At 36.9% G+C, this 24,879-nt stretch overlaps 1 protein-coding gene across 2 annotated transcripts in view; it reads left to right on the forward strand.

Moving 5' to 3' along the window:
- Positions 1-24,879, forward strand: part of THADA (THADA armadillo repeat containing) — a 312,115-nt gene that overhangs the window by 79,710 nt on the left and 207,526 nt on the right. For both annotated transcript variants that reach the window (XM_058551343.1, XM_058551342.1), the window contains exon 26: positions 10,799-10,890. In XM_058551343.1, the coding sequence (XP_058407326.1) occupies positions 10,799-10,890 (92 nt within the window). The remainder of the gene's footprint in view (positions 1-10,798; positions 10,891-24,879) is intronic.

Consider the following 24,879-nt stretch of genomic DNA (forward strand, 5'->3'; position numbering starts at 1 on the left):
TCCTCCCGATCTTTGTGCTGTTATTTTACATTTAACGTTTATGTATTTTGTAAACCCACACTATATTGTTATTATTTTTGTTTAAACTGTCAATTATCTCTTTTTAAAAATTTACCATTTTAATCGTTTTTAAGTACACAATTCAGTGTCATTAAATATATTCACAGTGTTGCACAATCATCACCACTATCCATTTTTAGAACTTTTCATCATCCCAAATAGAAGCTCTGTACCCATTAAACAGTAATTCTACATCACCCCCTTTCCCAGCCCCTGGTAAGCTCTGTTCTACTTTCTGTCTCCATGAATTTGCCTATTCTAGGTACCTCGTATAAGTGGAATCATACAATATTTGTCCTTTCATGTCTGGATTATTTCACTTAGTGTTTTCAGGGTTCATCCATGTTGTAGTATGTATCATAATTTCATTTCTTTTGAAGGCTGAATAATATATTCCGTTGTGTGTATATATGACATTTTGTTTATCTGTTCATCTGTTGATGGACATTTGCATTGTTTCCTTTTGGCTATTGCGAATAATGCTACAGTGAACATTGGTGTACAAGTATCTGAGTCCCTGCTTTCAATTCTTTCGTGTATATCATATGGTAATTCTGTGTTTAACTTTTTGAGGAACTGCCAAACTGTATTCCACAGTGGCAGCACCTTCTTATACTCCCATGAGCAGTGCACAAAAGTTCCATTTTCTTCACATCCTCGCCAACACTTGTTATTTTCCGTTTTTTTTGTTTTTTTGTTTTTTTTGATAACAGCCATCCTAATGGGTGTGAGGTAGTGTCTCACTCTAGTTTTGATTTGCGTTTCCCTAATGATTAGTGATGTTGAGCTGGAAGCAGAACGACTCTTAGTATCTTAATGTGTCTTTCTTTTGGATGCTGTGGGTTCTGGGTATCAGTGTGTTAAGTGAGTGTTATAAATACACTCTCTCAAAAGGTGAAAAAAATGAACATTCACAAAGCATTAAAATGCAAGAGGTTAAACACTGAGTCACATTTTCTTTTGCAATATGATCACTGTCCAGAAACTTTTTGATTCAGAACTCTAAAGATAGTTGGCAATACCCATTATAGTTCTTGGATGTAAGAAAGTAAACTTTCACAGGTTTTTTCATGATTCCTGGGAGAAACACCATGATTTTGTTGTTTTCCTACATCATTGTGCCTTCTAGAGTAAAGAAGACTAACCTATGGTTTGTAGATGCTTGACTGGCAAAGGGAGAGGAGAAAAGAAGGTAGACCATAATACATTACCTGTAGAATGAAGAATTTACTGGAAAGGCAGGCTTTCCAATTAGTGAGCTGCACAAACCATTTCATAACTGTATAATAAGCCTGTAATTGAGTCAGTATATTGCAGTGTAGCCAAAGGCACAGACTCTTAATGTTAAGAGGAATCCTCAAGGTTGCCAACTCTTGCCTGGAAAATTGTACATCTTCCTGTAAGAAAGTCAAATGTCTGAAATTCTATCTAGGAGCATTGCCTAACTACTCCTGAGGACACAGTGTTTACCTTTTGCGTTTACAGTAAGCGGAGCAATACCTGTGTACCGTCAGTAGAGTCATAGAGGTAGGAATATGGCTTGACCATCAGGAAGCTAGAGATCATAAAACAGATTGCCAAAAATATCAGTATTGTTTTCTTCAAGATGAACAAAGAAATGTTCTCTGTGAAAGAGCTTTGAGAAAGTAAAACCTGGTGACTTTTACAACTTTTTAGGAAAACTGAAAGTATCAGAAATGAGTGGTTCATTTTTTTAAAGTCTTTTTTGAGGCCTTTACACAGTAACACATGTGCACTGCAGCCATTTTGAAGATAAAAGCATAAACAGAAAGGTAAAAATCACCTGTCAAACTACCATACAGATGTAATCATTATTAGCATTTTGATGCATTTTCCTCCTTTTTTCTATGTGGGTTTTGTATGTGTGTAGTACTCATATGCACACAAATATCCACAAAGACTGCATAAATATATATAAGTGCTTATGTATAGTTTTATTTTGGGGCATCGTCCTTTTTAACACTGGTTATGGAGGAATCTTTTTGTTTCATTCAGTTTGTTTGCTTTACTAGAGAAAATAAACATCAGAGCTAATGATTCATACTGTGACTTTAATATATTGATTATGTTTCCTTCCTTAAAAAAACCTAATCTAAGATACATCAAAATCATAAATCAACATAATCAATGAATATAAAGAACTCTTTATTTTACAAAACAATTTACTGCAGTATTCTCTGTTGAAGTCATTTAAAGAGTGACTTTTCCTGATTGCATGTGAAATATGGTTTAGTTTACAGAAATCTGATTTGTACACATCTTCTCAGGAATATATCTTGTGTCTTAAGGTGACTACATCTGTACTTTTGATTTAATTGTTTTTCCTGATAAGTTAGGGAAGAAGAAAACACAAGTAAAATGAACTTAATAATTTTAATATTGCAGTAAAGGAAAATTTTCCAGGAAGCATTCATGTATATATTTAATTTGTTTTTACAGATTCATCAGTCTTTTTTATTGAGACCATGCAAATCTCTCAGTCTTTGCCACCTATTTGACATTTTTAAACTACAGGGAAATGTATTGCTGTAAACATGTTAGGCATTAGGTGTACCTACTGCGTTGCAGACGATGTATTAAGCACTGGAAATACAAAGATAAATAAGACATAATCATAATAATGGTTGTCTTATTGAGTATTTTCCGTGTGCCTGGCATCATTTACATTGATTATCTCAGTTAATGCTCAGAACCCTGTGAGGTAGCTTCTGTTATTTTAATCTCCCTTTTACAGATAAGGAGAACAAGGCTCAGAGAGGCAAAAATAACTTTGTCTAAGGACACACAACTCTTCTGTCTGACTCTAGAATCTGTGCTATTATAGGGGAAAGTTTTGGGTGTTACAGGAATACAAAGAAGGTGCGTTTTTCTTACCTTGTAGTGTTTTCGTCCTGTTCCTTAGAAAACAAAGCTGGAGGTGTAGCCTATGTGCTTAGGTTTATTGAGTGATACAAACCCAAAGCAGCAAGAATGAAGAAAAAGGGAAGTGAGGCAAGGAAAGAGGAAAGACATTACCAAGCGGGCCTTACCCATGTAGGAAAACTGAGCTGAGTGTCTCATCACGTGGTATATCTTCTAGCCATGTGGTCATCTTCTAGCCAGGCCATGGGAAACTACCACTTCTTCGAACAGTCTCATTTCCTGTCTCTTACTGGTCAAAGTTCACCCCTTGGGGTATTAACACAACTTGGGCAGGTGTTGGTATAACCCATGGGCAGCTGCTAGAGAAGCCAGATCCCATATCCTGTAATGTAGCATCTCATCTCAGTCTGGAAATGGCTGCATAAGTCACAGCCTCCATGGGTATAGTTGGGGTCGACCTGGGGTTTGAAACTGTGGCTCCAACTGCTGTTGAAAAACCCTGCATGAGAGGGTTTCAGTAGAGGAGTGATGGGATCTGACTGATATAGTTAAAAGTAGAGACTCAATTGTAAGGTGGCAAGAGGAATGGAGGAAGACCAATCAGGAAGCTATTGTAATAGTTCTGCCAAGAGATGATGGTGGCTCAGAACAGAGAAATATTAGTAAAGATGGTGACAAGTGATAATCTTTGACATATATTTTAGAGATGAAGCTAGTTTAGTTAAAACTTTAGGTAACAGAAAGTAATTTATATGTCCATATATATGGAAACTGAGCATTTTCTGGGCAGTTTTTGGAAACTGAGACGTTTCTGGTCATTCTCTTTTTTACGTTCAGTGACTGTGGAACACCTAATCTTCTTTTCCTGCATCCTCATTGCAAGGCAGGTAATTCCTCTTTGCATCTTGCTCAGAAACTCCATTGATTATGCCACTTTAGAGTCCTTCTAAGACCCACACTGGGTTTATATTTTTATTTGGTATATCTTTAGTTTGCTTCTGTCAGGCCAACTCTGTTTCATAGTATGCAGTGAGTTTCTGAGGAGGAAAAAAGAGCCCTTCAGATATTCCCAGTAGCGCTGCCATTTGTACTCTGTGCCTCTGTTGGCACCAACGTCTCTAGGCCCTCTGGTGGTTTAGAGGTTGGCACAAGGGTGCTAGGCTGAGGGCTGTATGGTGCTGAAACTCAGCCATGTTCTATTTATTATGCTACATGCCTTGGCATGGAGCTTTATTCACTCTCAGGAAGAGTACTTTTTTTCTGATTCACACATAGTTGCTGTATGGGCTAGCAGAAGCTCTGTCACTTCTTTTGTCTTCTCATGAGTAAGGTGTCTTGCTACTTTGAAAGAAAGTCACCATGAACTTCAGAACATGGCTGGCCTTCCCCTTAATTATAGACACAGAAATCCCAGTAGTTTTTTTGGATTAACAGGCAAGGGACTTGTGACCTAAAGTTTTAAGTGTCCTTTTCAAGGTCACATGTCTAAGAAGTGATGAAAGGCAGATTAGAATCCAAATCTCATTTAATTTTTTCAGAAAGTATTCCTTTCTACTATTAAGTGGCACCATATACACTCAACAAAATATTTTATAATATTATATGCAGATCTCATCCTCAAAGACCTGACTGTCTGTTAAGGGTGAAAGTGTATGGAGTATAAATGACCATACCACATAGTGATTGCACCTGGTAGGCTCTCCATCCATATTTTTTAAATATTTGACAAGGGAGCATTTATGTTATATAAGAAAAGCCATGCATATATAAGAAAAATATGTACATATGTACACATGAACATATATACATGCATATGCATTTCTACATACATCCACAGCTTTGTGAAACCTAATTTTCTTTTCATTTACCTAACTCTTCTGTATCTTACACAGCCTATATGGAAGCTTTTTCATGCTAGAAAAAAGAGAAAAAGTATATGTACTCAGTGAATAAAAGGGAAAAGCTTTGGTAGCAGTTGTTAATTTTTGGTTGAATACCAAGTTCCTGTCAACTGTATTTTGGGGGCTTGGTGGAGAAGGAGGTAAGGGAACAGGAAAGTTTTCTGGTGTTTTTCTTGTAATAAGAATTGATTATAGCTGGAGTTATTTGGCAGCCATTCTGTTCTTCCATTTTTTTTTGGTGAGGAAGATTAGCCCTGAGCTAACATCTGTTGCCAATCCTCATCTTTTTGCTGAGGAAGATTGGCCCTGGGCTAACATCTCTGCCCCATCTTCCTCTACCTTATATGTGGGACACCTCCCACAGCATGGCTTGATAAGCGGTGTGTAGGTCCATGTCCAGGATCTGAACCTGCGAACCCCGGACCGCTGAAGCGGAGCGTGCGAACTTAACCACTACACCACCGGGCTGGCCCGTGTTCTCTCCATTTTTAACTTAACTACTGCTTACTCTTTTCTATTGTTACTCTCCTTTTTACTTGCATTCTCCTTGATCCATCCTTCCCAAACAGGGCATGTTTTCACTGCTGTTACTACTATGAATTTTTCAAAATATATTAGTACCATTAATGACCTTTGTCATTAACCACATTAAGAGTTAACATCAATGATTCACATTAACATTTACTATCAATGATTTAGGAATTGATAATACAGTTTGTTAATCAGTCACAACCTCTTTCTCATTGTACTTCTAGTTAATTTTCCTCCTCATTAGCTTTATAGTGGACAGCGACAGAAAATGTGGATGAAATATTAGAAAATAAAAAGGAACACCTGAAACAGGTGTCCTTGAACCATTTATACTATCACACAGAAACACAGGGACACTTTTCTATCTTAAGTAACAAGTAGAGTCTTCCATGCTAGTTATTTTGCTCTACATTTACAATAACTTTTTTTAATGTTATGTTCTATAATGTCTACACTTTTAAAATATAGAATATTATTTTTTCAACTTTTCAGTTGAAAGTCAATTAATGTAATACACTACATGAATAGACTAAAGGACAAAAACCACATAATCATTTAAGCAGATGCAGGAAAAGCATTTGACACCACCATTTCGTGTTAAAAACACTCAATAAACTAGGAATGGAAGGGAACCTTTCTCAACCTAATGAAGAGTATCAATGGAAAACCCATAGTTAACAATGTACTTAATGGTGGAAGAGTGAAAGCTTTACCCCTAAGATCAGGAACAGGACAAGGATATCCACTCTTGTCACAGGTTGTAAGTAGGGCAGTTAGGCAAGAAAAAGAAATAAAAATCAGCCAGATTAGAAAGGAAGATGAAAAACTATCTCTGTTTTTCAATGACTTGATCTTGTATATAGAAAATCCCAAGGAAACCACACTCACACAAAAAACATTAGAGCTAATAAACAAGTTCAGCAAGGTTGCAGGGCACAAGATCAATATACAAAATCAATTGCATTTCTGTACACTAGCAATGAAGAACCTAGAAATGAAATTAAGAAAACAGTTCTGGGGGCTGGCCCCATGATGTGGTGGTTAAGTTTGGCATGCTCCGCTTCAGCAGCCCAGGTTCATGGATTCGGATCCCAGGCGTGGACCTGCATCACTAGTCAGCCATGCTGAGGCAGTGACCCACATATAAAACAGAGGAAGATGGGCATAGATGTTAGCTGAGGGCTAATCTTCCTCAAGCAAAAAAGGAGGAAGATTGGCAACAGATGTTAGCTCAGGGTGAATCTTTCTCACCAAACAAAAACAAAAACAAACAAACAAAAAACACCAATTCCATTTATAATAGCATCAAAAAGAGTAAATACTGGGGCCGGCCCGGTGGCGCAAGTGGTTAGGTGCGCGCGCTCCGCTGCGGCGGCCCGGGGTTCGCTGGTTCGGATCCCGGGCGCGCACCGACGCACTGCTTGGTGAGCCATGCTGTGGCGGCGTCCCATGTAAAGTGGAGGAGGATGGGCACAGATGTTGGCCCAGGGCCGTCTTCCTCAGCAAAAAAAGAGGAGGATTGGCGGATGTTAGCGCAGGGCTGATCTCCTCACAAAAAAAAAAAAAAAAAAAAAAGAGTAAATACTTAGGAAGAAATTTAACCAAAGAAGTGTAAGACTTGAACGCTGGAAATTACAAAACATTGTTGAGAGAAATTAAAGGAGGCCTAAGTGGAACATTACTAAGTAAGTAATGTTCATGGCGTGGAAGGCTTGATAGTGTTAAAATGGCAACACTCTCCAAGTTGGTCTACAGATTCAATACAATGTGTTAAAATTCCATCTGACTTTTTTGCAGAAATTGACAAGGTGATCCCAAAATTCAGATGGAAATACAAGAGACTCAGAATAGCCAAAACAGTCTTGAAAAAGAACAGAGTTGGAGGACTCACATGTGCAAATTTCTAAACTTATGACAAAGCAGCAATCAAGACAGTGTGGTACTGGCATAAGGACAGACATACATAAATCAATGGAATGGAGAGAAGAGTCCAGAAAGAAAACCTAACATTTAGTAAAAGAGGTACCAAGACAATTCAATTCAATAATGAATAGTATGTTCAACAGATGGTACTGGGACAGCCAGATGTCCACATACAAAAGAATGACTTTGCTTCCTGTCTTATACCATATTAAAAAATTAACTCAAAATGAATCAAAGTCCTAAATGTAAGAGCTAAAACGATAAAACTTTTAGAAGAAAATGTAAGTGTAAATCTTTGTGACCTTGAATTAGATAATGATTTCTTAGATATGCCATCTGAAGCACAAGCAACAAAAGAGATAATTAGACTTGATCAAAATTTAAAATTTCTGTGTTTCAAAGGATACTATCAAGAAAATGAAAAGCCAACTGACAGAATGAGAGAAAATATTTACAAATCATATATCTGCTAATCATATATTTGATTAGTACCCAAAATATATAAAGAACTCTTATAACTTAATGATAAAAAGACAACCCAATTAAAAAATGGACAAAGAATTTCAGTACATTTCTCCAAAAAAGATATACAAATGGCCAATAAGCACATGAAAAAATGCTTAACATCAGTAATCATTAGGGAAATGCAAATCAAATCCACAATGGGATATCATTTCATACTCACTAGGATAGCTATAATTAAAAAGATGGACAAAAACAAATGTTGGGGAGGATTTGGAGAATTGGTGAAATCACAGCCCTTATATGTTGCTAGTGAGAATATAAAATGGTATCGCCACTTGAGCAATTCTTCGAATGTTTAACAAAAAGTTACCATATGACCCAGCGGTACCACTTCTAGGTATATACCTGAGAGAAATGAAAACATATTCACACAAAAACTTGTACATGAATGTTCATAGCATTCTTATCCATGATAGCCAAAAAGTGGAAACAACCCAAATGTCCATCAAATGATGAGTAGATTTTAAAAATGTGCTTTATCCACACAATGGAATATTATTCAGCCATAAAAAGGAATGACATACTGATACATGCTACAACATGGGTGAACCTTGAGAACAGCTAAATGAAAGAAGCCAGAGAAAAAGGGCTGCATATTATTGGATCCCATGAATATGAAATGTCCAGAATAGGCAAATCCATAGAGACAGAAACTAGATTAGTGCTTGCCTAGTGTGGGAGGGTGGGGAATGACTACTAATGTGAAGAGTTTCATTTTGGAGTGATGAAAATATCCTGGAATTGGGTAGTGGTGATAGTTTCCTACTTTGTGAATATTGTAAAAACCACTGATTAATACCCTTTAAAATGGTGAATTTTTATGGTGTGCAAATTATATCTCAATAAAAGGAAAATTTATTTTAAAAATATCTTAAAAGATCATCATCTGGTCACTTTTGCTGACCAAAGGTTGATATGGCATGAAATTCTGCAAACTGGTAAATTTTTGGAAATAATTCTGTGCTAGTTGAGTAACAGGGTAACCAAACAGCTGATGAGGGAAAGCTTTTTCTTTTTCAATAGTAGGTTTTCTGACAATTGTAATTAATTAATGGTAGAATATCACCATTTTGCCACACCTACTAGAATAGGTAATGATGATCATTGGCTGCTAATGAGGGAACTTGATAATGAATGGATCAGGCTGATAATACTGGAACCTACTGATCGGTCTTAGTATTACTAAAAGAGGTTATATGTCTCCTGTCTCCAGCCTATTGAGTCAAACAAGGGAATGCCCATTCACTTTGTAAAACAGTCCTCTACAGTTTTCATTAAGGTTTGCCTTGGTAGGCATCCTCTTTAATCTCCAGGCACTCCTGATTTAACTTGACTGCATCTGGCAGCCTTTGTCAGAAAGTTTGATTTAGAGCAAGGTGGAGTTTGGTGTTTCTGTTTTTTCTTTTTATGTTTTTGTGCAAATCCTGAGAGAAGGCAGGGCCCTAGATAACTTTACCAAATCGTCTTATACCTAGGAGGCTTGGGACCTAAGTCAATAGTTTAGGTAGGAGATGATCAAGACCTGAGCCAGGGCAGAAGGGCTGTTGTTTGGGGATATTAGGTAGGGCACATAGTAGTGGCTTCATTAATGTCTGTTGACTGTTGAATGGACATAAGTGAATTTGTCCAATTTTAGCGTTTCATTGCAATTTTGGTATGAATTGTGCCAGTGTATCTGTAGTCCACTTCTAGAGTTTCCATTCATGAATTGAGTCAGTCTTGGGCTTCTAGAGGAGAGGTTGCAATCTGGTGGCTGATAGGTCAAATCTAGCCTACAACTGTGTTTTATTTGGCCTCTACAATTGTTTTTTTTTTTTTCTTTAATTTGTTACCAACACTTCAAAATAGTGAGATTTCACATAAAAGTTGGGATTTCTGGCTTCTCTTGAAAAAACAGAAAATCTGGCAACACTGAGCTTACATTCTCTCATGGCAACAACTCAGCTAAAGCTGAATAGTGACTGCATTAGACCCAGTCCTCTGCTGTGCCTGTCACTCACTGGTCCTTGTGGGCCCTGGAGTTTGTGACCCTTTCTGCAGTGGTTTCAGGAAGCTCTTTTCTAAATCTTACATTGTTACTTATAATTACACTTCTTCTTATGTTGCTACCTAACATGCCATGTGATTATGACACATATCTAATTAGAATATAAGCCCTGTGTTGGCAATAAGTGTGTGTCTTCCATGGTTCTAGTATAATGCCTTACATGCAGTAGGAAAGTCAGTACATATTCATGTATCTCTGCTCTGATTTGGCAAGGTAGTTGAAGAAGCCCAATATGCCATGGCATTCAAGACATTTTTATGATATAGCAAAGCATCTTGACACACTGGTTTGGGAATAGATATGCTCTATTATTATCATCTTGAAGAAATGATTTATGTTTACTAATGTTAGTTCTTTCCTCTTATTTTTCTTAACCAGTTGTTTCAGATAATTTTAGTGTTAAAATTACTTTATTAGGTTACTGGCATTATGGGGTTAATGACAACATCTTGGATAGTAAATATTTTCTTGGTCATAGTAATAACATGGATTCTTTGAGTTAGGTCTTATAAATATTTTCTCATAGGTAAATGATTACCGAAAATAAATGGAAAGAGCTGAGTTCTTTCCTGGGATATTCATCATCAGAAGAGATATGGAAAAATGAATTTATTTTTTTAAAGAAGTGTTATTTGATGATACAAATACAAATAGATGATGAAAACAGTTGGTGGTAATATTAAAAGTATAGGAAAGAGCTGTGTCGTGTGCATGTGGTTAGATTGTAGAGCTCAGTTTAAGAGGAAGTCATTGAATTACTATAAAGTTTTTGAAAATTGTCTTATTTTATGAACACAAACCATATTTTCTTTAGCCTTACACTAGCCAGTTGGGTAATGATTTTGAGTGTCTAGTTTGAACATTGTAAATGTTGGTTTCATGCCATGAATATTTCTTAGCCCTTATTGTATGTTTATTTTTACATTAGGTGAGAAATTCATCCACACTTCTCTTCAGTACCTTGATCACAAGAATATTTGGAGTTAAAAGGGGAAAGGATGAACTTTCCAAAAAAAATAGGTAAGCGCCATCTAATGCTAACTTTACTTTTTACAAAATATTGTCCTGGCCAAAAATAATTTTTGGAATTTTGCTTAACTTTTATAGATTCATCTAGAGCATAAAAGTATAAAAATGCTGTAGTAAATTAACCTATGCTGCAAATTCTAGCCCTTGGGCAAAAATACCTACTGTTTAATAAGTGGACCTTTCAAAGCAGCAAAAATATAGCAAGGTAGCAAAGGCTGAAATGCAGAGCTTGTTTCTCAGTGCAACAGCTAAAGTTTTTTTTTCTTTGCATCTTCTTCAGGTATTCCTAAAATGTCCTAAATTGCTTTTTCTTGATGTGTCATCCACTAGCTTGTGCAGTATCTTTGCTTTTACAGCTGTAAGTGTAAATGTTTATGATACACTCATCAGAACATGTCCCGGGTTACCTTTGCATTAAACTCTGTGACCAAGGGGAGCAGTTACAGATCTTGGCCACACAAAATAAACAATACCTTTTACTTTTCGGTCTTTAGTGTTATGTTTTTCTCTTAAAGTTTTTTTAACATCTAGAAGGAAACCCATTGAAACACTGATTATGGGTAACTTTTAGATACCATGCGCAAGTTGTATTTGTTGGTTTTTAAAGAAGAGGAGCTTTGAATAGTTTTCTTTAACACTCCGGAGGATTTAATGGTAGCCTAGTGGCTTGCGATTGTTAACACTAGATGTCACTGTCGCTGCGTGTTTAATTACTTTTGTAACTTCATTTAGGATCCAGTTTGGCCCACTCATCTTCCTCTTGATGATGTAGAGATAAATCAGGCCCTATTCCTCTCTTCCCTAAAAAACTTGATTATCACACTGTTAATTTAGATTTTAACCTGTTGTTTATTAAAATATATTTTCTTGGGATGGAATTAACTCTTAGGAGTTAGAAAATATCATGAAATAATTTTATGATGCACTGTTGATAATTCTGATGAAACCTACTGGTTTGTCTACCTACTGAATTGTCATTTAAATTGCTGTTTGTTACCCGATAATGTTCAATAAATATTTGAAAGGAAGGCAACAAGCTATACGTATGAATCCCCTAAGTATATTCAGGAAATAACCAGAGTTTTTTTTTTAACTAGAGTTGTATTTTTAAAATAATGATAATATTATTCCTTTGAAAGGATGATTATAATTTTTACTATTTAGCTGATTCCTAAAGAAATTCTTCCTGTCAGTAGTTTGAAATCACTAATATCTGTTTCTCCTTAGCTTTGTTTATTTTGTTAATAATTCTACAAAAAGTGCTAAGGTTAAAAAACAGTTTGGTCGGGTTATAAGGCCATGATAAATCGTGATATAAATAAAAGATGATAAGAGGTTATCAAGCAAGTGAAACTAATGTTTAAAACTGAACTTGAAGAATTTTTTTTTTCCCTTTTACTTTTTATGAAGTGAGTGATTCTTGGATGTGTATACAGATTTTACTATATACAGGAGAAAGTTTTCAGACTCATTTTATTTAGGTTGTATCTGAAGGAGGGTGGAAGAATAGCACAATGAAGAAACCATGCTGGTTTTTTTTTGTGAGGAAGATCAGCCCTGAGCTAACATCTATGTTAATCCTCCTCTTTTTTTGCTGAGGAAGACCAGCTCTGAGCTAACATCTATTGCCAATCCTCCTCCTTTTTTTTTTTCCCCAAAGCCCCAGTAGATAGTTGTATGTCATAGTTGCACATCCTTCTAGTTGCTGTATGTGGGACACGGCCTCAGCATGGCCGGAGAAGCGGTGCATCGGTACGTGCCCGGGATCCGAACCCGGGTCGCCAGTAGCGGAGCACGCGCACTTAACTGCTAAGCCACGAGGCCAGCCTGAAACCACACTGTTTTAATGTTTTTGCCAAAGGCATGCTGGTGGGAACCTCCATTATAAATTCATTCCTCTCATATAGGGAAGGTTACAAAATATATAACTTTCCTAGAAAGAGGGAAATGGAATATTCATATAATTGTTTTGAGTAAAGTTGAAAAGTGAAATGAAGGAATTAAGAAGTTAATAATTTTTTTTAAATGTGATGAACACTTTTGGTAAAAGCCTTTATTTCAATAATCTGAAAATTAGTATATATCACTACATATACAAGTCTTCTGTTCTCTGTTTAACCCTTAAAGAGTATATTTCTTGGCAGCACCCACTAGATTTGCTCTGCAAAACCTTTAGTGTCTTAAATTTGCCGTTATTTGTAATGATTTTCTAGTTGTCGTTTGTTTAATTATGTCACTTTTTGTTGAAATGTTTATATGCCTCTCCCTACAATATTAATTTCCTGAGGGCAGAGCCTTTTCCATCTATTCTGTGTATATATAACGGGCACTTGAAGAATGTAGTAATAATGATGTCTTGTTGGTTGGTTACTCCACCATCGAATAACTAAACTCAGCTGATGAGACCTCGCAGGCCAGTTAAGTCTACTTCCACAGCCACAGATTGTTCTGCACACAATCTTGTAAATGTGTCCTCTTGGTCAGAAGGGAACTGGACATAAAAAGAACATCTGCCTTTCTCATCTAGTGGAAAAAAATGTCTATCTTGGAGTAAACAGACTTGGTTTCTAGGCATTTTGCTGCCACTGGAGTTGACCTTAATAGACTCCCTTATGCGCTTTGCACTTTAGTTTCTCCATCTATGTAACAGGAACAATGAGATCTGTGCTCTGTACTCACTGGGCTATGGCGAGGATAAAACAAACTATTAACAGTTCGTTTTCTTTTAAAATGTTGGAAGTCCTGTGCAATTAGAGATATAGTTTGCTTTTTCTCTCTGTTACCACTTCTATTATTATCCTCATCTCATTGTCTTACAGTTACGCTGTGCCTTTTGAGGACAGGGTCAGTATCGTACCCATTTTTGTATACCTGGTTCCTCGCATAGTGTCTGGCATATAATAGGCACACAGAAATACTTGCTTAATGAGTAAGTAAATTTTGTTACTAGAGGAGAGATAAGAAATCTGATTTGTACTCCTGCCTTTGTTGCCAGACGGCCATGATAACCAACTGAGACAACCTCTCTTGGTTTTCTCCTCTAAGATAAGAGATATGGCCTATCCTTGAGGTCTCCTTTTCTGTAAAATACTAAGCTAAGGCTTTCCGTAATTGTTACTAGAATTGTGAGTTTGGTCAACTGTGTGTATTCCCAGTGCCTAGAGCAGTGCCTGCCTGTAGTAGGGATAAGCAGTTCCCTTTTCATATGTAAAGAAAGGCACAGGGGGTTCTACCTCCTGATTTATGAACTCTAGAGCTCACTAGTCTTGTTCTAGATGTGTTCTTTGGATTATGAAGAAGGAGAAAGTATAAGTTTCACTTGTTTGTTTCCAATTACATTATTACATTTTACTTTTCTAACGCTCCTTTCCTTTCTGTTGATGACCACCTGACTTGACTTGGCTTGACAGAGTGAATAACTGATCCCACATAGAATCAGAACCTGCACAGCTCTGTGACCTGGGGAGTGTCCTGGGCTTTCCAGAATAGTCTCCATCTGCAGTGTGAGTGGGCTCACCTTGATAGTTCCTCATTCCTTACAGGGCAGGAGTTGAACCGATGTGATCTTTAACTCTGGGTCTTTCCCTTTAGCAACGCTGTGTGTATTAACTTTCACTATTCTAGTCCCAGGTAAATGACAAATATCAATATAGCAGTCTGCACAGCTTTATTTTAGACTCTGCTAAAGCTTCGTACAGGTGCTCAGGGTACAGCGTGTTCTATAGCTCTTGCTTTCTCTCTTCATTTGAAATCAATCAGTCACCCAATAAGAATTTGTAAGCATTTGTCATAAACTCAATAATGACACAATAGAGGAATACATGAGAAATATAAACGTAGACCTTGCTCAAGGAGCCTGCATTTCTGCTAGGGAAACAAAAATTGTTATTTGTGAAACAGATACAAATAGAAGGAAGCATATAATAATCAGCTGCACACTAGGATATGAGTAATGGATGCATTAGAAATTTATTAATGGGAGAATTGAGTGGAGTATTTGGGGGGAAGTAGTGTTTCTTATAAAGCTTTGGGGATGAATAGAAGAGGAACAAAAGAATAATAATCTTGTTTTCTGTCTTGTTAAGTACGATCTCTATTCTGTCTTGTTAGAGGGAGCTCATTTTCAAATTAATAGTTTAGGATGGTTTAGTACAATTTAAGAAGAAAATGTTTGTGAAAGCATCACTAGGTCCAAGTAAAATTGTTTCTACTGACTATATTTGGAGATGTTAAATTGTATTTATTTTATTTTCCTGAGTGTAAATAACAGAGAATTATTTTAGTTATTTCTCTTAGCATCTTAGTGGTGTAGGATCCTTTGAGGGGCATCTAATCTAGTCCAGCTCCTGCTTATAGACAGATTTTGAAGCAATTTCCAGACAGACTGGCTTCTCTCCTGTTCCTCATGTTTTCTAGGAAAAGAGATTCCACAAGCTTCTGTGGTTACCCACTCCATTGTTTAGGAAAGAATTGGATTCTCAAAGCTAAAATTGCGAGCTGTAGGGCAATTGGGTTTTTATATTTTAGAGAATGTAATTATTAGAATTCAGAATAGCTTATTTGCTTTGAACTACATAGTACTTTGTAGCAAGCGCCTGTTTGGCCAAACTGAAAATCAGAATTTTTTTTAACTGTGGCCAGAATAATCTTAACATCCTCAGACCCAAAGGAGTCTCATTTTCTCCATTTAACAAGTATTTATTACTTTTTTACCCTGGACCAGGCCCTCTGCTGGGTACTGGGACCCAAAGATGAATCAGATATACTCTCGGCACTAGGGAAACTGACAGTCTAATGAAGAGTACAGCAGTTATCTGCTGTGCTGGAGTCTCTGTTCCACTTGTGTAGAAGGAAGGGAGAAGTTGCGGGGGGTGGGAGGTGGTAACATATCTTTAGTGCCTATTGGGATGCATAGCACCTGCCAGACCCTTTCTGGGTGTCTAATTTGGCCTTCATCACAGCCCTGCGAGTAGAGTCATCCTAATTTCACAGAGGAGTACTCTAAGGTTAGTGAGATTTAGTTATTTGCTGGAGGTCAAACAGCCAGAAAGTGGCAGATCTAGAACACAAATCCAGTTCCATCTGCAGAGCACATGCGGATTTACACACACACACAGCCCCTCATAAGCGGTGAGTCATCTTTTTAGAATTGGGCTTTAGATTTTACGTTGTCAAACTCTGTGGGAAATGAGCCACTTCACCAAGTCTCAAGATGGAGCAAGAATCTCACATCTCCCACATGACAGGTTGATTTTAGAAGGAATGGGGGGTGGGGGCAATGGAGAAGTTTGTTTTGAGGTGACTTTAAGACCCTTTCTGTGGTGGTGGAAGACATTGTGTGCCTTCTATCCCATGAACATTCTCCTGCTGTGTGAGCCTCACACTGTTTTCATGCAGACAGAGGTGAGGGAGGAGCAGGTCTCGATGTTTCTAATGTCACACTGTAAAGCCAGGAAGGTGGCGGTCTTAGTTTTCTGGTTGGCATGTAGGGAATGAATTATTACCCCAATAGGGTATCAGTGTGGCCAGTAAGACGCTTACCTCTGTAAAAATCTTATATTTGGTGATAGTTTGGTGCTATGGGGAGAGGATTTGGGGGTTTTGCGATAATCCTTGCCTGTGGTATGATGCTTTCTAGGCTTAACCTAATTTTTTCCAAGTCAGTGCTTAATTTTTCATTTATATCTTTAATAGAAATGATACTAATAACTGCTATTATTAGTTTTTATCTGTGAGAGGACCTAACAAGCCATTCATTCCCATTCTCATTTTGCAGATTTGAAAATTGAGGTGCAGAAAATTTTGAGCAGTTTGCTGAAGGTCATAAGCTAGTGCTGGAAATAAATTTAATGTTTACTTTTAGCTCACAGTAGGCTCAACTAGAACATTTAAAAAAACTAGCTGATTATTTATAAGTGGAATTTCTATTAGCAACAATAATACTAGTCTGGGTTCAAATAATTTGAAATTAAGTTGAGCCCCAGTTTTTGATATAGTCTGGAGGTGTCATTCGTGCATTTTCCACAGTTGTTTATAGAACATTCAGTCTGGTTCTTTATGCAGAGTAGATAAATGAGTATTTTTGGAGACTGAGAAGTAAAGTACAAGTCTTATGTAACCCTTGTTGAGAAGTACTTAAAATCAGAATTAAGTCTAACTGACACTTTGGCCTACTGGAGAGTTTCGTGTTTCAAGTTTTTATTCATTCTTAGGTTCATGGATTACAGGTAGGAAAACTACAAATAAAAATTTTAACCAAAAAGAAGCTCTTAAGAAGAAATATGTTCATGAACTTGAAGTGGGAATTAGTCATTGTGTTCTTAAATATTGACTCTTGCGTGGACCAAGTAATCTTTGTTCGTAAGGACTGCTTCAGGCAATTGCCTTCTTTAATAACTAAGGCATTGTTGCTTTAGTTTGAGCATGTTCTATGGAATTTTGGCAATGCATGTATCCTCTTCCTGCATCTTAGTAAAAGCATGAGTAAATATTTTTTCTTAGCTTGGTATTTTTGTAGCTTACATTTTATATGAACCAGACTAATATAATGTAATACCAGGATTACATAATTTAAGACGTCAGGATTGCTTCCAGGACTGTGAGATAAAGTCTTCATTTATCAGGGGGTTTACAAGCAGTATTTGTTGCTCATTCAATACCTGTAGAGAAATACCACAGAGCTATTTTCCAAATGAGAAAGTGGAGTCAAAGAGGTTAAAGCCAGAGGGAGCAATTTCTGTAGAACTTGGATAATATTTCTTCTTTATTTAGAACATGGTCCTTGTAATTATTGATTTTAGTAATGTACAGTTTAGAAATTCCAGGAATTTCCAACTCTTCTTGTTGCACACTGAACTTTTTTATAAAATATAATCAATAAAATTTTTTCGTTGAATACTTATTATGTACCTTGGCACTCTAATATGTACAAAAGTAGTTGATGATATAGTCTTGGATTTCAAGGAGTTTATCATTTATTGAGAGATAAGACCAACATGTGAACTAGTTTAAGAAAATGAGTATCAAATTCTGTGGTACTATCAAGGGATGGGGAGAAGAGGATGAGGTCAGATCCATGCAGGAATCAGGGCTAAATCTGTACTTGAAAGAATTGGCAGTGTTGGGATAGGCAGAAAGGAGGGTGTTGCATATGAGGTTATATAGCATGAACAAAGATACAGAGGTTGGAACATACGTTGTATGTGTCTGAGAAAGTTAAAAGATAAACCAGACTAGGACAGGGAGGGCACAATGGAAATATTTATTATTCGTTAATTCATTAATTCATTCATTCCTAGAACAAGGATTCGTTGACCACCCTGCTCTGTGTAAGCACTGTAGCCGGTTCTGGGCTCTGTGTCAGCGAGTAAAACAAATGTGCCACGGAGGCTAGTTGGAATTTTACATGACGTTAGGATTCATTTTTATATTGGAGTATTCCATGATAAAAGCATTGTTTTAGGAATCTTTTGAAAAGTGATTGCATTCTGTATCCCTGGCTGGTGGGATTGGAGAATATGATGCAAGACCCTGGAAGAGAGTTACTTATGAATAACTTGTATTCTCTGTAGGTTGTTAAAGCATGGTTCCAGCTTGGTGTGGTTATTTCAGCATTTATTCTTTTTGTTGCTTCTAAATTGAGTAGTGGCTGTATTAAAGGGAAATATGTTTTACGGATTATTAGTTTCCCCAAGACATTAAAAGATATTAGTGAAAAATAGATTCTAGAGTCAAGTAAGTTTCAGAAATACTGGATTAAATAAAAATTTCTTTATGACTGGACTTTTCAGAACATTTAATGTGCTGTAATGTGTTTTGTGAATCTTCAGGAGTGGGATAAAACATGCAGTATTTCCTCAAATTATTTGACCATGGAAAACTCGCTCTCTTTAAAGACCATCTATTACCATCTTGTGTTCCATCAGACATAGTTTGGAGGACTGCTGTGGGGATGCTGAGTAAGGCAGGTGAAAGGCATGTCTCCCATCATTAGGAGCAGCACCATCTGTGAGAAAGGAAGATACTCATCTCAGTTACATCTTGGCAGCAACAAAAAGGCTTAGTTTTAGGTGCAGTTAAATATACTATGAAGTATCCCAAGTTTTCAGATAATTTAAAATTGTATCCTAGCATATAGTAGGTAGTCAATAAATATGAATCAATGAAAATTTCATAATTTTAGGCCTTTTAAAATCTTATAATATTTAAAGTGCCTCTTTCTGAGAATGAACTTTATATTCTACGTTAGAATGAATCTTCTACCATTTTGTCAGAAGATAATGTCCATTTTCCCAAAGCCTTGATCATTGATTTGGAAGAAATAGGGCCTACAACATGATTGATGAACTGATCAGCAAGGTCAGTACCAAACCCATCAGATTGTGATGTGTGTGTGTGTGTGTGTGTAGAGAGGGCAGAGAGGGAGAGGGGAACAGAATGTGTGTTTGTGTGTGTGTGTGTGTGTAGAGAGAGCAGAGAGGGAGAGGGGAACAGAATAGTAACCAGCCTTGAAATATTAATAGGTAAGGCTTTAGGATCCACTAGTATGGCTGAGTTCTATGCCTTGACTGTATGTCTTGCTAATAAACTAAGCAGCATACTCTGTTGTTGTCCCTCATCTCCCAAATAATAGCTCCATTTGTTAATATCTAAACAGGCTTGAAATAATTCAGACTTGTTGCAATTAGAATGCTTTTGGCTGCAAGTAACAGAAAACCCAAATCAGAATTTAAACAATAAAGAAAAGTTGTTATCTCACATATAACCAGGAAGTTTTAAGTTCATTCCAGGTTGATAACATCATCAAAGACCCAGGTTCTTTCCATTTTTCTATTGTGCCATCCTTGATGTGATGACATTGGCCCCAGGGAAGCTTCTTCATGGTTGCAGGATGGGTGCAATTCCAGCCATCACATCTAGATGCAACGGTGTGTAGGCACAATATCCAGTGGGCGTGTGCATTTCTATTTCTTTTTAAGAGTGACGATAACACCTCCTGTATATGTTCCCGTGCTCTCAGCCTCACACCCTAAGCCTACCCTTTCCATCTCTTTGGCCAGAGTTAACATCTTAGTGTGCCCCAACTTAACTCTGTCAAGGGAAATGGATCCACCATAATAAGCTTAGACTAATCAGGCTTCTCCAGTTGGGTATGGGGTTGGTGCCAGCCCTTCCTGAAGCATATAACTACTCCGAGAAGGGTGAAGACCCAACCAAAGTCAAATACTGTTAAAAGGAAGAGTGAGAAGGGGGAGTGAATTTTTAGGTGACTGATTTTTAGGTGACGTCTGCTGCTACACTCTTCTAGGCTATCTCAAAAGCTTTGAAAATGTTTTCATTAAGAACAATGGCTTAATAGGAAGGTAAGTAATATATGTAGTATTTTAGCCTAATAGGAAAGTGTGTCTTTTATTTATTGCAATTCCTTCATATTATTTTAAAAAGATATGAAATAGTACAAGTGTCTGGATGTGTGGTTCTGTATAATTCATTCCTGTAACCAACCTTGCATTATAAAAATTTCACTCAGGGTATATATATACAATGGAATACTACTCAGCCATAAAAAAAGACAAAATCGTCCCCTTTGCAACAACATGGATGGGCCTGGAGCGTATTATGTTAAGTGAAATAAGCCAGAAAGAGAAAGACAAACACTGTATGATCTCACTCATATGTGGAATATAAACCAACACATGGACAGAGAAAACTGGACTGTGGTTACCGGGGCAGTGGGGGTGGGGGATGGGCACAAGGGGTGAAGGGAGTCATATATGGGGTGATGGACAAACAAAAATGTACAACCCAAAATTTCACAATGTTAGAAACCATTAAAACATCAATAAAAAAAAAAATTTCACTCAGAAACAAAGTATATGTCTTCTTCACACGTGAAAAAAAGTTTTGTAGAGCATTAAAATAGAGATTCTGAATAAAATACAGTCAATTTCTAAGTCAGAAAATGCTACTCTGCAATATGACGTCTCGTTGGTTCATAGCTAATCTCTAACAAGCTAACAGAATGTTAACATTGTTTTTTATTATGAACTTAAATTCACTTTGGAATTTGACCCACATATTACAACATTGATTTTGTTAATTTTCATTTTGTTTGTAAGGACAAATGATATGAAGTCAAATGATCTTTCTAAATTTATTGGAATTGGTACTTAATTATTTTTATTTATGAACTGAAAATCCCTATTCTATTGAAATTGAGTGTATATTTTGATGTGAATTTTTTCACCTCTGATCTCAAATTAGGTTAATTGCCTTGAACAATCTCTTTTTCTCTATCCACTAAGTTTCTTTTTTCTCTTTCCTCCAAACTGTTACTTTTGCTCTGCACAAACTGCCTCTATAGAAGTGGAACGTGAGGCTGTCTAGGTCAGGGCAAACCAGCTGGGCTAGACAGAAGACGGGGTCAGACTGGCTACAGTTGACAAGGATCTGTAAGTCTATTCCAGTTGCTAAATCTTGGAGATCTAGAATTTTCTACTCTATAGGAACAGTTTTAGAGCCATCCATTGCCCTTAGTACATCTTTGTCTTTCTTGTATTTATCTCTATGATCAGTCAAATTATGAACATTTGTTTTAGATGCGTATAAATGGTCATTTACACACTTACTCCCCTTAATTCACTTGCTTCCTCTTTACCCACTGCAATCAAAGTCCTTCTAGGCCACTGATTCCATTTCTATAATTGGTGGTCTGTTTAGGTGATCCATCATTTTATTTTCTTCATCATTCATTCAACAAATGCACTTACTAGGTTCAAGCCTCTGAGCACTGAGTACAGACATTTATAAAACATGGTCTAAATATTTGAAAAACAGTAGAGGAGGAGAGGGAAAACTTGAACTCTACTGTAATGCAAGGTGAAAGCCATAAGAACTGTCAGCTCCTTTCCTCTCCCTCAGGGGAAGAGCCTGCATATCCCTACTCCTCCCATTTCCTCACTTCCATGCCACTGCATAGCTGCACCTCCAGCAGAGCTCTTTCTCACACTCTTCAGACACACATCCTCTGTAAACCTCTTCCTCTTTCCCATCCCAGTTCTTCTCCCATTTAGGCGGGAAAATCTCACCTGATCATTTCTTTATCTTGCTACCTTCTTGTGTTCTATCTATATGACAATAAGTGAATCGGATCTTGATTGATAAACATTAGAGCAGTATTGGTGATATGTTTCCCCTCTCTGTATTTGGAAATGAAATTCCATGTACTAAAAAAACAGTGTCACTGGCCTTCAAAGGTGGTGAATGCCCAATTTTCCCCAGAAACACACCGTTAAGTCGTCATCTCTGTCTTCCTTCTACTTTAATTAAGCCAGCCTTTTGGGTTGCTTTTGCTTAAGCTTCAACATTTTCAGGAAATAAAAGGGAATTTCTCTTTCAGTGGTGGGCTCTTGTTTTGATTAGTTCTAATATTGCAATAGCATAGGTTTCAATTTTCTATCATTGTAAAAGTATAATGTTTCAATGGGGAAGTGAATAGATTTCTGTGGGCTACCTGCAATGCCACCATTTATAATATTTATGTCTTTGGAAAAATGTATTTCAGTTGTCATGTGACCATTTATAAGCTGTGGCCTTTCCACAGATGGACATACCATTTGTAAACACTTGCCTGTTTTTATCCTTCCTGTTTTCAGCCCTGACTGCCTTCAGAATTGTGTTGCCATTCATTGTCAAACTGGTTGGCTCACCCATGAAAATTGAATTCTATGGGATTCATGGCATTTTCTGTAGAGGTTTCTTTCTTTAGAAATCTCTTCCTGCCCCTGCTCCTCCTCCCCCCCCCCCCGTTAAATTGAAATTGAATGATTTTTCAGGATTTTGTGTGTAATATCCTTCTTTCTAGCATTTTTAAGTAACATTCTTTATAATGGACAAATCATAGTTTAGTTAATAATTCTCTTACTATTAAATATTTACTTTTCCCCCTAGTTTTTAAAATAATATTATTAATAATGGTGTGGTGAGGGCCTGTATTTACAAAGTATTTTAATATGTAGGGTTATTCCTTGCAGATAGATTCTCCTAGGTGTAATTTCTTGGTAATAGGGTATAATTAGTCTTCAGCTTCTATTTATATATTGTCAGATTTCTTGATAAGTTGATCTTGAAAAACCGTTTCCCTGTGTCACCTTCCTACTCAGGAATTTTCATTAACTCTGTTGCCTCTGGTCTAAAGTCCATACCCCTTTAATTGGCCTTTTCCCTGTTTGTTAAACCTTTTTCTTTTTGTTTTAACCAACTGCCTACCATTGAGCATTTACATTCCTTCTGGTTTTTCCATGTTGTAAAAAGTGGTGCAGGGAATATCCTCATGCATTTTAGCTTTGCCCATGTTTTTTGGATTATTTCTTTGGGATAAATGATCAGAAATGGAAATACTGGGTTAAAGAATATAAACATTCCATGAAACTGATAGCCAGACTTCTTTTAAATAAGAAGATATCAATTTACAAATTTACCAGCATGTATAATCTTCTTAGTAGTGGGTAGTATTATTTTTTTAGTGCATGTTTAAGAGAATGTGAGGGAGAAAATTACCATGTTGTTTCAATTTATATTGCTTTTATTACTAGTGAAGTTGAACATTTACCCATATTATTTGTTGGTTAATTGTATTTTCTTCAGCTTAGCTTTCAAGGCCCTATATAATTTGGACCTGCTCTTTTCACCTTATCTCCTATTATTCAAACCCACAAATATTTATTAAACTCCTACGTCTACCAACAAATACGTATATTCTGATCAAGCTAATCTCCTACTGTTCTTTTGAATATGTTAAGATTTTCCTTTTTGTTTTTTTTGTTCATGCCTTTTCTGCTCCTAAAATGCCTGTCCCTTATCTTTTGTTTACAGTATGCTGATTTTTCCCATCCTTTGAGGTTCAACCTGAATCTTTTTTCCTCTAGGAAGTCTTCCCTGACCTGACTGGGGCTTCCTTCAGAGCAGGGCCTGTGTCTGATGCCCCTTTTTACCCCCGTGCCTTGTAAAGGGTCTGCCTTACATAGGAGACAAAGAAGTGATATATTGATGTTGCTGAGAAAATGCATGTTGAGGTAGGCAGATCTAGATTTAACTTTCGGCTAACTTTGGGCAAGTTATTTAGTCCCTTGAGCCTCAGTTTATCTCAGCATCATCATAAACTGGGGATGATAATAGAGTCTGCCTCCAGAGTAGTTGTGAGAAGTAAATGTAATAGTGCTTATACAGGGCCTGGTGCCGTGATGCTTGGTGTATGGGAACTCTCTTTTAGTGAGAATTGTTTTTAAATTAATTGGATGAATAAAATGGTCATCCCAGCCCTCATTGTTCTCCTTTCCTTAGGACTCATCCTGGTGTACCCCACATGATGTGTGCTGTCTGTTTCTTGTGTTGGTGTTGCTTCTTGTGAATTAGTTACACACTCTCAAATCAATTCCAGGTTCTTAAGGGGAGAGCTCGTGTTTTAAGTTGCTGCCTGTCCTGAAGCATCGTGTAAACACTGATGGGTTGAGTGTAGTTGGGTAGCTTTGGTAGCAGTGAAATGAGGGAAGACCAGTGATGCAGACCTCATCTTCCATTTTTTATTAAAACCTTTGCCGGACCTCTACTAGGAGAAATTACTTTCTCCTAGGGCCTTTAAGAAATGTTTAGTTTTGTTGCTTATTCAGCCAAATGGAGTTAGTTATTCAATAGAAAATGGTAAAAGTATCCAAATAACACGACTAGATTTCACTTTTCCATATAGTGTTTGGAAGTGTTGTATTCATTAGCATTTGTGAGAAACCTATGGTTAATACCACAAGAAGTCATAAACTAAACCAGATTTCCCCCCTTTTTAACTTTCACATGACTTGGATTAACAACAGTGTTACTCCCTACTTTACACCTGGGATTTCCAAACCTTCTCAAAAAGCTGAAACAGTGATTCATATTTAGTCACCATGTGACTGGGTTATTTTCATTTATTGAAAATATAAACAA

Source organism: Diceros bicornis, chromosome 12 (assembly GCF_020826845.1).
Source record: "Diceros bicornis minor isolate mBicDic1 chromosome 12, mDicBic1.mat.cur, whole genome shotgun sequence".
Classification (NCBI taxonomy): Eukaryota; Metazoa; Chordata; class Mammalia; order Perissodactyla; family Rhinocerotidae; genus Diceros; species Diceros bicornis.